The following is a 16,434-nucleotide window of genomic DNA, read 5'->3' as shown; positions in this document are numbered from 1 at the left end:
AATGGCTTCAACTCATTCATCTCTATTTACATTTATTGCATTAACCATCCTGTGGCCTGTCTGAGTACGATTGCTAATCTGTCACTCAGTGCCAATCTGAGTGAAATCTCCAGCTGTGGACCGATGCCCTTTAGGAACTGAATGATATTTGAGCTTAAAGGGTTACATTATGAGGACAGGTTGCATAAACTTAGCTTGTATTCCCTTGAGTATCGAAGATTTGATTGAGGTGTTTAAAATGGTAAAAGGATTCGATAGGGTAGATGCAGAGAAACTATTTCTTCTGGTGGGGGAATCAAGAATGAGGGGACATGATCTTAAAATTAGAGATAGGCCGTTCAGGGGGGAAATCAGTAAACTCTTTTTCACAAAAAAGGAAGTAGAAATCTGGAATTCTGTCCCCCAAAAGGCTGTGGATGCTGGGTCAATTGGAGCTTTCAAGACTGAGATCGATAGATTTTTGTTAGGTAAGGGTATCAAGGGATATGGAGCAAAGGCGGGTGAATGGAGTTGAGGTACTGATCTAATCGAATGGTGGAGCAGGCTCGAGGGCCTACTCCTGTTCCTATGATTGTACCCAAACTCATGTCATGTAGAAGGGAGGGGGAACGTCCACTGCATTAGCCAGAGCTGGATTCAAACCCAGGTCCCAGAGTGAAGGGATAGTTTGCTAAAAGTCTACACCATCTACCCAGAGAGTGTCTTTCATTAAGGACTGAGGGGGGGGGGGGGCGGGTGGAGTGGGTGGGAGAGGGCCTGCCTTGTCTCAGAAGGGAGCCCTCCAAATTGCTGCATATTATCAAAATCCAGTTAAAGACATTAAAAGACAAGATTCTCTCTGATCTGTGACAAGTGGTACTTCTCCTTTCTTAGGGTATGAGTAGAAGCAGGAGGTTTGATGAGGGACGGGATCAGGCCAGCAGCTGCTATAGTTCAGAGAAGTTGTTACTCAGTTATTGAATACTTGACTAGTTATTTTCTTGATTCAATTATTCATGCAAGTGCGTCCAACATGGTTTTATGAATCACGTAACACCTGGAGTTGGAGCAAAAACAGCCAGAAATAATTCAACAGAGCTGTGTGGACTTGATTTATTAATGGGGTGAATAACTGACGATAGGAGCAAGGGTCGGGCTGGAGCAGCCAATGTCTATAGATTCTTGTTCTCAATCATAAATGTTTACTTGCAAACCTAATCAGGAAGCAGACTGTTCATGTGATGGGGTTGGAGAGTTGATTTCCATATACAGGCTATTTAAACTTTTTACCAATTTATCTCATCACATTCAATAACTGTCTCCATATTATAGCACAAAACACTTCTGCAGCAAACAACTAAGTAAATGATTTTTTTAAGAATGTGTGAAAATGAGGCTTCCAGCAAACCGATGCGTTTAGGTGAAAATTTATGCAGTGATAAGAGAGGCTGCGAATTAGGAATGTACATCAGTGGGGGAATAATCTGCAAGTCTGATCAAGAAGGGAAACTTTGATTAAGAATTTCTATAATGGGAGTGAATGGAAGGGGTTTTAATACAAAGGGATATGGGGATCAAGCGGAAAAGTGGAGTTGAGGTCGAAGGTCAGCCATGATCTGATTGAATGGCAGAGCAGTCTGGAGGGGCCGTATAGCCTACTCCTGCTCCTATCTCTTATCTTCTTATGTACAATGGGATTGTATATAGTGGGAGTGAATGGGAACAGGTTAGGTACAATGGGATTGTATACAATGGGATGGGGTTTGGTACAGTGGGATTGTATACAATGGGATGGGGTTTGGTACAGTGGGATTGTATACAATGCGATGGGGTTTGGTACAGTGGGATTGCATACAATGGAAGGGGGTTTGGTACAGTGGGATTGTATACAATGGGAAGGGGTTTGATGCAATGGGATTGTATACAATGGAAGGGGGTTTGGTACAGTGGGATTGTATACAATGGAAGGGGGGTTGGTACAGTGGGATTGTATACAATGGGATGGGGTTTGGTACAGTGGGATTGTATACAATGGAAGGGGGGCTGGTACAGTGGGATTGTATACAGTGGGAAGGGGTTTGATGCAATGGGATTCTATATAATGGGAGGGGTTTGGTATGGTGGGATTGTATACAATGAGAGAGGGTTTGGTATGGTGGGATTGTATACAATGAGAGAGGGTTTGGTACAGTGGGATTGTATACAATGAGAGTGAATGGGAAGGATTTTGATACAGTGGAATTTTATATAACGGGAGTGAATTGGAAGAGTTTTGGTACAGTGGAATTGTATACAATGAGGGTTTGGTACAGTGGAATTGTATACAATGAGAGAGGGTTTGGTACAGTGGAATTGTATACAATGAGAGAGGGTTTGGTACAGTGGGATTGTATACAATGAGAGAGGGTTTGGTACAGTGGGATTGTATACAATGAGAGAGGGTTTGGTACAGTGGAATTGTATACAATGAGAGAGGGTTTGGTACAGTGGAATTGTATACAATGAGAGAGGGTTTGGTACAGTGGGATTGTATACAATGAGAGAGGGTTTGGTACAGTGGAATTGTATACAATGAGAGAGGGTTTGGTACAGTGGAATTGTATACAATGAGAGAGGGTTTGGTACAGTGGAATTGTATACAATGAGAGAGGGTTTGGTACAGTGGGATTGTATACAATGAGAGAGGGTTGTTACAGTGGAACTATATACAATGGGAGTGAATGGGAGGGGGTTTGGTATAGTGGGATTGTGTATAATGGGAGTGAATGGGAATGATTTTGATACAGTAGAATTTTAAATAATGGCAATGAATTGGAAGGATTTTGATACAGTGGAACTGTATACAATGGGAGTGAATGGGAAGGGGTTTGGTACAGTGGGATTGCATACAATGGGAGTGGGTGTGATACAATGCGATTGTATACAGTGAGAGGGAGTTTGGCCTCCCTCGTCTTCTGAAAAATAAACCATTTCCATCTCTTGCTTTCTTTTGCAAATATTTATTTTTGCTAAAAAATGCAGAATTGTACAGAACACGGCATATCACAGATGGAATATATCTCTCTTTAAATAGTCACATCATAGATATTACAGTGAACAACTTTATAGATAAACTCTGTGAGGACACAGTATATAACAAAGGGGCTCGTTCTCTTTAAATATGCGCATTCAGTAGATCGTCTCAGAAGGGAGCCCTCCAAATTGCTGCATGTTATCAAAATCCAGTTAAAAAACATTAAAAGACAAGATTCTCTCTGATCTGTGACAAGTGGTACTTCTCCTTTCTTAGGGTATGAGTAGAAGCAGGAGGTTTGATGAGGGACGGGATCAGGCCAGCAGCTGCTATAGTTCAGAGAAGCTGATTTGGATTCAGGTTGTTACACATTTATTGAATACTCGACTAGTTATTTTCTTGATTCAATTATTCATGCAAATACATCCAACATGGTTTTATGAGTCATAAAGCACCTGGAGTTGGAGCAAAAACAGCCAGAAATAATTCAACAGAGCTGTGTGGACTTGATTTATTAATGGGGTGAATAACTGACGATAGGAGCAAGGGTCGGGCTGGAGCAGCCAATGTCTATAGATTCTTGTTCTCAATCATAAATGTTTACTTGCAAACCTAATCAGGAAGCAGACTGTTCATGTGATGGGGTTGGGGAGTTGATTTCCATATACAGGCTATTTAAACTTTTTACCAATTTATCTCATCACTTTCAATAACTGTCTCCATATTATAGCACAAAACACATCTGCAGCAAACAACTAAGTACATTTTTTTTAAGAATGTGTGAAAATGAAGCTTCCGTCAAACTAATGCGTTTAGGTGAAAAATTATGCAGTGATGAGAGAGGCTGCGAATTAGGAATGTACATCAGTGGGGGAATAATCTGCAAGTCTGATCAAGAAGGGAAACTTTGATCAAGAATTTCTATAATGGGAGTGAATGGAAGGGGTTTTGTGCAATGGGATTGTATACAGTGGGAGTGGGAGGGAATTTGGTACAGTGGGGTTGTGTACAATGGGAGGGGGTTTGGTACAATGGATTGGATAGAATGGGATGGGATCTGGTACAGTGGGATTATATACAATGGGAGGGGTTTGGTACAGTGGGATTGTATACAATGGGAGAAGGTTTGGTGCAGTGGGATTGTATACAATGGGAGTGAATGGAATAGGGTTTGGTACAGTGGGATTGTATAAAATGGGAGTGGGTGTGGTACAGTGAGATTGTACACAATGGGAGAGGGTCTGGTACAATGGGATTGTATGCAATAGGAGGGGGTTGGTATATTGGGATTGTATACAATTGGAGTGGGTTTGGTGAGGTGGAATTATATACAATTGGTGAGTGCATTGTACAGTGTAATGCTATATGATGGGAGAGGGCTTTGTACAGAGTAATTCTATATAATGGGAGAGGGCTGTGCACAGTGTAATTCTATATAATGGGAGAGGGCTTTGTACAGTGTAATTCTATATGATGGGAGAGGGTTTTGTGCAGTGTAATACTATATAATGGGAGAGGGCTTTGTACAATGAAATTCTCAACAATGTGAGGTGGGTGTAGTACAGGGGAATTCTTTACAATGGGAGTGAATGAGAGGGGGTTGGTACAGTGGAAATCAAAACTATGGAAGGGGGTTTGGGATGGTGGAATTCTATAGAATGTGAGGGGCTTGGTACAGTGGAATTCTACATAATGGGAGGGGGCTTGATACTGTAGAATCATATGTAATGCGAGGGGGCTTGGTATAGTGGGATTTTATTCAATGGGAGGGGGGTTGATATGGTGAAATTCTATACAATGAAGGGTCTGGACAGAGTAGATAGAGAAACTTTTCCCATTGGTGGAAGGGTCAAGATCCAGAGGATATAGATTTAAGGTGAATGGCAAAAGAACCAAAGGCGACACGAGGAAAAACTTTTTTACAAAGCGAGTGGTTATGATCTGGAATGCACTGCCCGAGGGGGTGATGGAGGCAGATTCAACCAAAAAGGAACTGGATAAATACTTGAAGGGAAAAAATTTGCAGGGCTACGGGGATAGAGGGAGTGGGACTAGCTGGATTGCTCTTGCAGACAGCCAGCACGGATTCGACAGGCCGAATGGCCTCCTTCCGTGCTGTTACCATTCTATGATTCTACAATGGGAGGGGGCTTTGTACAGTGGAATTCTATACAGTGGGGAGGGAGTTTGATACAATGCAAATCTATCTGATGTTAGGGTATTGCTACAATGGCTTTCAATATATCGGGAGGGACCTGGTACAGTAATTCTATATAGTGCAAAGAGGGTGTGCTACAGTGGGATGGAAGCTTGGTACAGTGGAATCTATATAATTGGAGGGAGTTTGGTACAATGGAATTTATATAATTGGAGGGAGTTTGGTACAATGGAATCTATATAATTGGAGGAGGTTTGGTACAATGGAATCTATATAATTGGAGGGAGTTTGGTACAATGGAATCTATATAATTGGAGGGAGTTTGGTACAATGGAATCTATATAATTGGAGGAGGTTTGGTACAATGGAATCTATATAATTGGAGGGAGTTTGGTACAATGGAATCTATATAATTGGAGGGAGTTTGGTACAGTGGAATTTATATAATTGGAGGGAGTTTGGTACAATGGAATCTATATAATTGGAGGAGGTTTGGTACAATGGAATCTATATAATTGGAGGGAGTTTGGTACAATGGAATCTATATAATTGGAGGGAGTTTGGTACAATGGAATCTATATAATTGGAGGGAGTTTGGTACAATGGAATCTATATAATTGGAGGGAGTTTGGTACAATGGAATCTATATAATTGGAGGGAGTTTGGTACAATGGAATTTATATAATTGGAGGGAGTTTGGTACAATGGAATCTATATAATTGGAGGAGGTTTGGTACAATGGAATCTATATAATTGGAGGGAGTTTGGTACAATGGAATCTATATAATTGGAGGGAGTTTGGTACAATGGGATCTATATAATTGGAGGGAGTTTGGTACAATGGAATCTATATAATTGGAGGGAGTTTGGTACAATGGAATTTATATAATTGGAGGGAGTTTGGTACAATGGAATCTATATAATTGGAGGAGGTTTGGTACAATGGAATCTATATAATTGGAGGGAGTTTGGTACAATGGAATCTATATAATTGGAGGGAGTTTGGTACAATGGAATCTATATAATTGGAGGGAGTTTGGTACAATGGAATCTATATAATTGGAGGGAGTTTGGTACAATGGAATCTATATAATTGGAGGGAGTTTGGTACAATGGAATCTATATAATTGGAGGGAGTTTGGTACAATGGAATCTATATAATTGGAGGGAGTTTGGTACAGTGGAATTTATCTTTCATGAAATGCAATATCAGTTGTACATGCAATAAGTTGTGTGTGTACCTACATTATGTGTGTTTCACTTGGCAAAGGTTAGCTGATATTGAAGATAAACAGTGTAGGGATGGTTTCTTCCCTTGGTTTCTTCTTTGTGTAGTGACTGGGTGACATTCCATGGGGCAACGATGTCCAGCTAACAGCCTTCATTTGAAAACTGCACCTTAAAGCACATCTTTATTCTCAGGATAATAGTGAGCTTGCATTTCCACCATCAAAGGCGACTGTGGAAAGCCAGCTCCAGCACCGCAGTAAACAGCTACGGACTCTCCTCAGCTGTGTCACTATGCACCTTTGCCTAATTTCTGACCAGGCACAACCTGGTGCAAAATGCCGGCTACACTGACACCCAGCAGGTGGTGGAGGTGGGATTGGGGTCGAACAGATGCTGCAACGTGCACTTCTAGCACACTCTCTTTCTCTCTTACTTTCAGTTAAAGTGGTGGTTGGCCCAGAGTTTGCTGGAGACTTGTGCCGTGGGAATGGCGCATCTAAGTCAGCGCCCGGCGCAAATGGCAGGTGACATTATGGTGTAAGTGAGAGATGCCCTTATTCACGAGACACGGTCCGAGCTCCGGTTTGTGAATGGTGAGGTGACTCCAGCACACACTGTGTCAGGATGCGGTCAGCCACACTAAAGCTTTAAGGAAGGGGAATGGAGAAGAGGAAGAGAATCACAATCCAAAGAAATAGCTGCCTCACATGACAAGCAGTAACTCTTGTACCACTTGCATTATTATCAAAAGTGCCAGAATGTACGGACACTGCGCCTTTAGATTCTGAAATGTAATAACACTTAGAACAAGCAACGCAATCCGAAAATCAGCAAAACTCTGATCATTTCCATTACGTCCAGAAATGTCGCTTGAAGCTCTTCGGTGATTCAGAACATCTGCTTGTGTCTTGCTGCGGGAGTGCCATCTGAACCAGAGACCTGTCTGCAAACACGCATCTTAAAACTGCACCCTGGACTTCACGTTCTTGAATTTACTGCTGAGATTTAGAGTCCAGTCTCCGGGCTAACCCACAGCGACTTCTGCAAGATGGTCCCAACTGGCCGTCCATGTCTGAGGACATTTGATAGTCCATCGCTGACAAAAAAAAGTCGGCCTCCGAGGTAAGGCGACTGGATTATGTTACTCAGGATCACACAGCTGGATGTCAAAATCCTGTCTTCACAATGAAGAGATAAAACAAGGCATCAAGGTTAAAGTGTGTGTCGTCTTTTTTCTTTGCTTCTCGAGTTAAACCCTTCAACAAATAATACCTAGTGCAAGAAAACCACGGCTGTTCCACTTCTCCGCTGTAAGGCTTTGCTCACAGCCCCTCTTCCGATCTGGTGCTGAGCAGGCAGTCTCTCATTTCGGTGCTCTCCTGTAGGCTACCGGGGTGTCCTGCGCTCAAGGAGCTGCCTGTCCTGGAGCGGTAAGGTGGCAGCTCAGCATGGCTGGGGGACTCGGTGTCTGAGCGGTACGGCGGTGGTGGGAGGTCGAACCATGGTGGTCTGCTGGTGGAAATGAGAAGAGACTGAGTGCACGGACATAAGGTATTGCTAATGAAGAAGTTTGATACTGATTGAAGCTCTGGGGGATTTCCAGTGAGCACTTAATGGCCTTCTCGCCAACCCAGTGAACAGTTTCAACTGGTGTCCTCCATTCGTCTGCATTTGAGCTCCTGAAATTTATTGAGCGCCCCACTGATGTCTCTGCAGCACATTCCAAAATAAGAGGGAGGGGGGTGAAATTTTTCCGAACTTCTCCCATCCGTTGCCGTAACCTTGGCAGAAACCGTGTCCCCTAAGTTACGGCGAAGCTGGATAAGCGCTGAAGAAATTCACCCCCCCCCCCCCCCAACTTCTTGGAGATACAAAGATGTTAAAGGGGCACCATCTTCGTAAGCAAGTGTTTGCCAGACCTTGTTCCAGGGGAAGGGGAAGAGTCAGGAGAGCGCTGGGTCACTCTGCTTCAATTATATTACATATAGGTTATGTTTTCGATGCGAGTTGTATATTAAAAAAAAGATTGTTAACGACTACCTTTCCATGTAAAAGGCACTCGGACGAAGTGCAAAATTGGCTGCAGATTCTCCATTGCCCAAGACACATTTATACCTCAATATCTCTAACACCGTCCCATTAAAGAGACGGTTTCACTATTAGGGCTTCAAGAAAGAGACAATCTCACTACCAGGGCCCCATTAAAGAGACATCCCCACTATCACGGCCCGATTAAAGAGACAATCTCACTATTATGGCCCCATTAAAGGGACCGTCTCTGAGCCACCAGGAGGCTAGCTAGGAGGTAAGCTGTTTCTTTCTACAGGGCCAGCATGACACAGATTGGGGATGGAGGCCTTCCGGCTGCTGTTTTTGGACAACGCTCAGGACAACCTCGAAGGCGGTGGCCATCACTGCTGCTGCAGGCCTCTCAGGCTGGAAATCCAGGTAGGTTCAGGTCACATCATTTTGGGTGTGCCCGGCCTGACCTGCACCCAGGTATGTGTGTGTGTGGGGTGGAGGGTAATGGGTTGGGAAAGACAATTGGGGCCAGTGTCTCTTAAAGCAGGCATTCAACAGGTGGCGGCAGGGGCAGAGAACTATATGGTAGAATATACATGGACTCTGAATGGAATGGGCTTGATGGGCCAAAGGGTCTTTTTCTGCTTTCTGTTCTTATCTTATCTGGAGAAAGTGTGCTGGAGCTTTATTTAATATTGAGAAATTAAAGCAGAATGATGTCACCTCAGCCCCCTCACACTGTCGAGTGTGATAACTGATACCCCACGTCTTTCCCCACATGCACTCTGCACTGCATACATTCATTAATGAGCTGGCACCTCACAGTACAGTTGACCACCATAAGACAGGATTAATCACCCCACCAGATAGCTGCTCATGCTTGTGTTCTACATTCTGGTTAATTAGAATTTATTCATAAGAGTTGGCACTTCAGGGCATCATGAGATCATGAAAGGTGCTATATAAATTCAAGATGTGGAGATGCCGGTGATGGACTGGGGTTGACAATTGTAAACAATTTTACAACACCAAGTTATAGTCCAGCAATTTTATTTTAAATTCACAAGCTTTCGGAGGCTTCCTCCTTCGTCAGGTGAACGATGTGGAGGAAGGAGGAAGCCTCCGAAAGCTTGTGAATTTAAAATAAAGTTGCTGGACTATAACTTGGTGTTGTAAAATTGTTTACAAATATAAATTCAAGGTCTTTCTTTCTTCCTGTCTATTGACTTGTCTGAATGACTTGATGTTACAGTTTTTCTAGTAACCGAGTATGTGAAGTCAGGGTGAAATTTGAATGCTCCTTCCTGAACACGACATCACTAGTGCAGCACCAAAGATTCAGGATAAAATTCTACTGGATAGTTTATCAATAAATTCTCACTTTATTTGATGCCACTGTAGCCACAGGCAGCCATTCTTTACCAACCAGTCCCAACACAGTATTCAACAAGTAGTTTTCAGAATCTGCCTAGAAACGACCCAAAGATCCACTTCTGTTTCATATCAAACACAATCCAACAAACAGCACTACAATGACTCCATTTTTAAAAATTAATTCTTAGAATATGGGTGTCGCTAGCAAGGCCAGCATTTATTGCCCATTCTTAGTTCTCCTCGAGAAGGTGGTGATGAGCCACCTTCTTGAACCACTGCAGTAGTGACGGTTCTCCCACAGTGCTGGTAGGTAGGCTGTTCCAGGATTTTGACCCTGCGAGGATGAAGGAACGGCCGATACACGTCCAAGTCGGGATGGTGTCAGACTTGGAGGTGGTGGTGTTCCCATGTCAACTGCTGCTCTTGTCCTTCTAGGTGATGGAGATCACGGGTTTGGGAGGTACTGTCGAAGAAGCCGTGGCGATTTGCTGCAGTGCATCCTGTGGATAGTACACACTGCAGCCACGGTGCACTGGTGGTGGAGGGAATGGAAGTTTAAGGTGGTGGATGGGCTGTCGATCAAGTGGACTGCTTTGTCCTTGCAACTGAGCAATTTATTGAAATATACAATGTGATTGAGACTGCAGAAACCACATTTTATAGAGCACCAGACCTGTCCATAATACAACCTTGCTGTCAGTAATAGTTTTATTTTTGACTTAACCACACAAAGCATTAATTGTAAGAGGTTTAATTGGGGTAAATGGTTCCTTACCTCTGTTCGAGCACAGCCTCGGAGTATGAGGGCGGCATCTCCTCCGTCGCCAGCGGCTGGTGGTACATGGAGCTGGCCGTGACCTGAATGCTGTTGCTGGTATTGTAGGTGACGCTGCAGTGGTGAGTGCGGTCCAGGATGACGAGACGCGACAGGAGCAGTGGGTGCTGCAGGCGGTGCAGGGGCGGCGTGACGTGCCCAATCAGGTTGTTTCGCTTCCGGTGGTGGTGCAGCATCATGGCAAGCAGAGCCACCAGCAGGACAAAGACAACGGAGCTGCCTATGATGGCAAAGATGACACTCGGGTAGTACGGGAAGCGGATATCGGATGTGACGTAATCGCGACCGCCATCCAGACTGTCTTCTGCCAAAAGAAAAGGCTGGGGGTTATTGAGAACAACGAACGCTCAAGGAGCTAAAGAGAGAGCTCAACAGAAGCTCGAGGAACAGCACCTCATCTTTCGATTAGACACTTTACAACCTTCCGGACTCGACACTGATTTCAATAACTTCAGATCATAACCACTGCTCCTACTTAATTTTTAAAAATTTATTGTCAGCAGCCGCTGGATATGGTTCTGCTGCTGCCATTCACAGCTCCTCTAGACCCATCTTTTGTTTCTTAACCTGTCCCATCACCACCCTCCCTGCCTTGCACCATCATCCCTTTTGTCATTTAATCACTCGTGCCCTCCACCCTATCACAGACCTTCCCTTTTGTTCTTTCCTCCCCTCACCTTTCCCTGACTCTGAACTTGCTTAAAAACTTTAACTCTTTGACATCTTCCAGTTCTGACGAAAGGTCTTTGACCTGAAACATTAACTTCCACAGATGCTGCCTCACTTGCTGAGCTTCTCCAGCATTTTCTGTTTTTATTTCAGAGAGTCTGAAAAGTTCCTAGCAGGCATGAGGCGAATGGACACGGTGCACTATAGTTTGGCAGCACAAAACAGATTGCACAGAGAAACTGATAGCTGCCCTGGCCCACGCTGAGTTCACCCAAATACTCACTTTAAGTCCACTGCAATCTCCTGTCCTGTTTAAAATAACAGGGGAGCATACTGTAATGTTACTTTACAGTCAGCAAGGGCTGTCCGTTACAACACAGATGGAATCACAGAGTCTACTGGTATCACAATGTTGCTCGCAGTATATTGGAGGATATTCTTTTTTTGTAAGGACAGGATCATTATAAAGTCTGTGTCTATCTCCACATTATGTTTAATTAGCCTGACTCTTTAAGGCCACAATATCTAAATCTGGTGAACAGACAGGATGTGGCCAATTAGAGGCTAATTGCTGTTAGGCATATCCTGGGGACAATTTAGAGACCCAGTGACCCTTCCCCCCTCCCCATGCAATTCTCTTTTAACGATGCACAGGTTCTCTGGTCGGCTTCCTATCTGTTCATCGGTGATTTCCTGCCGCTTAATGAATGTGACATTTGAGCCAATCAGTTGCAAGTTTGACATATACCGTAGGCAAAGGTAAATTTGCTGTATTTTGTTATTTCTGGGAATTTCATTGCTGAATAAATATCAGTGTTTAATTTGTGTTATGAGATTCTCCTTTAAATGTTAAGAAGCTGTGAACTACTGAGTGCTAATATAGCTTTAAATACCAATAAATACGCACATATTTTCAGAAGGTAAATTCTAGTTTGAAGTATGCAATTGTATTTTCATAGTTATTATATTAATAGATCTTAATGTGGAACTATTTAAGAGAAGTAAAACTGTATGCAAATTTTCTCAGAAAATGATATTGTGGCTTTAAATATGGAAACGATCTCCCAAGCGGCCTGGCTTGGGGCGCTCTACAGAGTCACTGGTTTTGTGTCTCTTGCAGTTGAACGTTGTCCCTTCACGGTTCATCAAAAGGCAGTGAAGTCGCTTCCTTTGAAATAAAAACAGAAAATGCTGGAAAATACTCAGCAAGTCAGTCCGGCTTCCTTTGAAAGTCGCTCAGTGACAAACAAAGCGCGGCTCCGTGGCCTTAATGAAACACAAGCCGAACAAAGGCGCCTCTGTAAGGGGGACATTGACATTCCGATCCGGACCCGGGGCCAGCGCCACTCACAAGACCGAAGGCAATGTCCCCGCCGGCTGGACCTCCAATTAAAACATCGCCAGTCTCTGTCTGGACGCTCAAACATCCCATGAATTTGCATTGCAGCCCAACAACAAATTAGTCATCATGGGATGTTGGAAATGTTTGCCAAAACAGCCTTTATTTTTCAAACGCTTTAGCATGCTGTGCAGCAAACAAGTGGGGTCAGCGACTCAAACTCTTATTCTCTTTCAGGCTTGTAAATACACTCATCTCCTGGGAGATCAGCTACGGGGACATTTTCAGTTATCTGTGTATAGATTTTTTTAAAAGTACAGTTCCACCCTAATAAACACTGAACTACTTGGTCATTATGTTTTGTGTTTCAATTAGCATTTCTCTGAACTGGGGATGAGAGCAGCCAGTTGTTAAATCTTTTGACAGCTCATTAAATAACTCACTCACAGATTCAATCCAAATAAAAACAGGAAATACTTCGGTAATAGAAATGCATGGTAAAATAATGAAGCTGCCACAATGTGCTGGTGTCTCTGGATCAGATTCGGCACTGGATTCATCAGTGAACATTAACACAGGATAACTAGGGGGAGTGGGGGACACTAAATGCTTGGAGCAGGGGTTCGACACAGTTGACTTGAATAGGATGGGGTTAGCTCATCGGAACTTTGCGCCTGGGGGGGGGGAGGCAGATAGAAAGCTGTTTGGCCCATTGTAATTTTATACAATGGGAGTGGATTGGAAGAGATTTGGACCACTGGAATTCAATACAATGGGAGTGAATAGATTACTCATGAGGAGCTATATTGACTGAACAGTAGACTACATGACGCAGCACGCTACACAGAGAACTGAATGAACTTGGTACTGCGATACAGAAGTAGATGTATGCAACACTCGGAGGGAACTGTAGGCACAGAACAGTGCGCTACACAGGGAGCTGCACAGATAAAGAAAGAAGAGCTTGCATTTATATAACGTCTTTCACGACCTCAGGACAACATCATCTTGCATTTATATAGCGCCTTTGATGTAGTAAAACATCCCACGGCGTTTCACAGGAGCATTATCAGACAAAGTGTGACACTGAGCCACATAAGGAGATATTAGGACAGGTGACAAAAAGCTTGGTCAAAGAGGTAGGTTTTAAGGAGCGTCTTAAAGGAGGAGAGAGAGGTAGAGAGGCAGAGAGGTTTAGGGAGGGAATTCCAGAGCTTAGGGTCTAGGCAGCTGAAGCCATGACCGCCAATGGTGAGTGATGAAAATTGGGGATGCGCAAGAGGCCAGAATTGGAGAAGCGCAGAGATCTCAGAGGGTTGTAGGGCTGGAGGAGGTTACAGAGATAGGGAGGGGCGAGGCCATGGAGGGATTTGAAAACAAGGATGGGAATATTAAAGTCAAGGTGTTCCCGGACCGGGAGCCAGTGTAGGTCAGCGAGCACAGGGGTGATGGGAGAACGGGACTTGGGTGCGAATTAGGATACGGGCAGCAGAGTTTTGGATGAGCTCAAGTTTACAGAGGGTGCAAGGTGGGAGGCCGGCCTGGATGTCCCAAAGTGCTTTACAGATAATGAAGTACGTTTGAGGTGCAGTCACAGTTGTAAGGTAGGAATGTAACACTGAGTCTCAGAGAATGCATGGAGCTGAATTACTTACTTTGTTGCTATTAATTTTTAAAAATTAATAATTCTCCACTAAAATGAATTCTTGCAATATCGCTAACTTGTCCCCATATGCCAGATTTGCTCCCTGACCAGATGCCCTATTCCGTGGGCTTCTCCACTATCTTGTAACCTCGGTCAAAATTACTTTGCGACTGGCCAATGGGAGTGAGGTCCTGGTCTTGCCCGGTGTTTTTCTCCCCTCCTCCCTTCGCTGTAATTTCATCAGACAGGCTGAAACCTCACTCAGTGGGGAAGTGAGTGCATTTAATTGTCATGCGAGGCTGCCACTAGAATCCTGGCCTGAGGGTGGCACTCCAGACCCTGACCTCTGCATTATTCAGGCACCTCCTGCGCTCATTTAAAATGTCTTGTTCCAAATTGAGACCCCAGCTTGAACTCCCTTCTCTTTTGATTCAGCGCAGCTGTTCGTTTCCAACGTCAGTTTGGCAATTTTTCAAACGTCATTCCCACAAAGCTCCTGAATCTATTTTGTCTGCATGAGGTATTAAAATAATTAACCGAGTTCCAGTGGAATACCTGGGTCAAAGCAGGGTTATATTTCATAATCAAAAAACCAGTGCATTGATTCCACTTACGTTATATGAGACTAATAATACAATATTTCTGATAACATTTGAAGGATTGCTTTAGTTTTCTTTCTGGCTTTGTGGTAAATCCACAGATGACATTTTTTGCTGTACTCTGCTTACAAAATATCTGTCTGGAAACTAATTAAAAACACGAGCAAGGTATAAGAAAAGACAATTGAGCCCATGAGCCCCACACCGGGTACAATCCACCCCTTCATGGACCCTGCCCCACTCATTCTATCTGTCTGAAGGAAAGTTCTGCATGAAAGGTAATCAGGCATAATGGAACATTTATCCATTTAACAGTGTCTGCTGTTTGATTGTCCTGTTGCTCTCTGCAAACCCATCCCTTGGAGTGGGGCTTCAACTCACAACCTTCTGACTCAGAGACGAGAGTGCTACCCACTAAGCCAGAGCTGAGGGGATTGAAGAGGAAGGGATTTGGGTCACTGGAATTCTCCACAGTGGGAATGAATGGGAATGGGTTTGGGCATTGGAATTCCATGCTTTGATCCAGTTTCAGTTAATTTGGAGTTGACTGTTTTGGCAAACAAGGCAGTAGTTGAATAACTAATATTATCATTGTGTTCAGAATGGTAGGGCAGTTAGGATGTTAAAGCCCCAGTGCTTTCTTATCTTCCTAATACAGCTACTATTGGAAGAAGTGTGAGTGGGTTGGGAATGGGGGGGGGGTGAGAGAAACGTAAGGGCCTTTCTTTCGCCTGGCTCTGAACCATCTGACAGCTCGTTGGTGCTGAATTGCAAAGGTGAAGCCGGTCTCGGAGTCCTCACTGCTATTCTACAGCAGCCCTTAGTTTGTTAACTGAAGGCAATCCGACAGAGACACCAACATCGTCACAGAGTTTCCTGTCCAGCCGGGTGGGACTGCCCTAGCCTGGTTCCATGCCTATCTATCCAGCTGTAGCCAGAGAATCTCCTGCAATGACTTCTCTTCCCGCTCCCGCACTGTTACCTCTGGAGTCCCCCAAGGATCTATCTTTGGCTCCCTCCTTCCCTCGGTGACACCATCCAAAAACATGTCAGGTGCCACAAGTGTGCTGACGACACCCAGTTCTACCTCACCATCACTTCTCTCGACCCCTCCACTGCCTCTGATTTGTTACGCCACTTGTCCGATATCCAGTATTGGATGAGCAGAAATTTTTCCAATTAAATATTGGGAAGACCGAAGCCATTGTCTTCAGTCCCCGCCACAAACTCTGTTCCCTAGCCACCGACTCCATCCCTGGCGACTGTCTGAGGCTGAACCAGACTGTTTGCAACCTTGGCATCCTACTTGACCCTCAGCAGAGCTTCCAACCCCATATCCGCTCCATCACCAAGACAACGACAACAACTTGCATTTATATAGCACCTATAATGTAGTAAAACGTCCCAAGGTGCTTCATGGGAGCGTTATCGAACAAAATTTGACACCGAGCCATGTAAGGAGGGATTAGGACTGACCAAAAGCTTGATCAAAGAGGTAGGTTTTAGGAGCGTCTTAAAGGAGGAGAGAGAGGTAGAGAGGTTTAGGGAGGGAATTCCAGAGTTTAGGGCCT

General features: G+C 44.1%; 1 protein-coding gene across 8 annotated transcripts in view; it reads right to left on the bottom strand.

Annotated features, from left to right (window-relative positions):
• ldlrad3 (low density lipoprotein receptor class A domain containing 3) overlaps nucleotides 1–16,434 on the bottom strand; it is a 291,752-nt gene that overhangs the window by 90,530 nt on the left and 184,788 nt on the right. For 2 of the 8 annotated variants that reach the window (XM_067993643.1, XM_067993641.1), the window contains exons 5-6: nucleotides 10,552–10,915; nucleotides 2,963–7,889 (exon numbers count right to left, since the gene is read on the bottom strand). In XM_067993643.1, coding sequence (XP_067849744.1) covers nucleotides 7,703–7,889; nucleotides 10,552–10,915 — 551 coding nt within the window. In that variant the 3' untranslated portion in view covers nucleotides 2,963–7,702. The other 6 variants (XM_067993640.1, XM_067993642.1, XM_067993645.1 and 3 more) reach the window with 4 other exon arrangements.

The sequence above is a fragment of the Heptranchias perlo genome, chromosome 12 (assembly GCF_035084215.1).
Source record: "Heptranchias perlo isolate sHepPer1 chromosome 12, sHepPer1.hap1, whole genome shotgun sequence".
NCBI lineage: Eukaryota > Metazoa > Chordata > Chondrichthyes > Hexanchiformes > Hexanchidae > Heptranchias > Heptranchias perlo.
The sequence above is the reverse complement of the archived record's forward strand: the minus strand, read 5'-3'. Positions and strand labels throughout refer to the sequence as shown.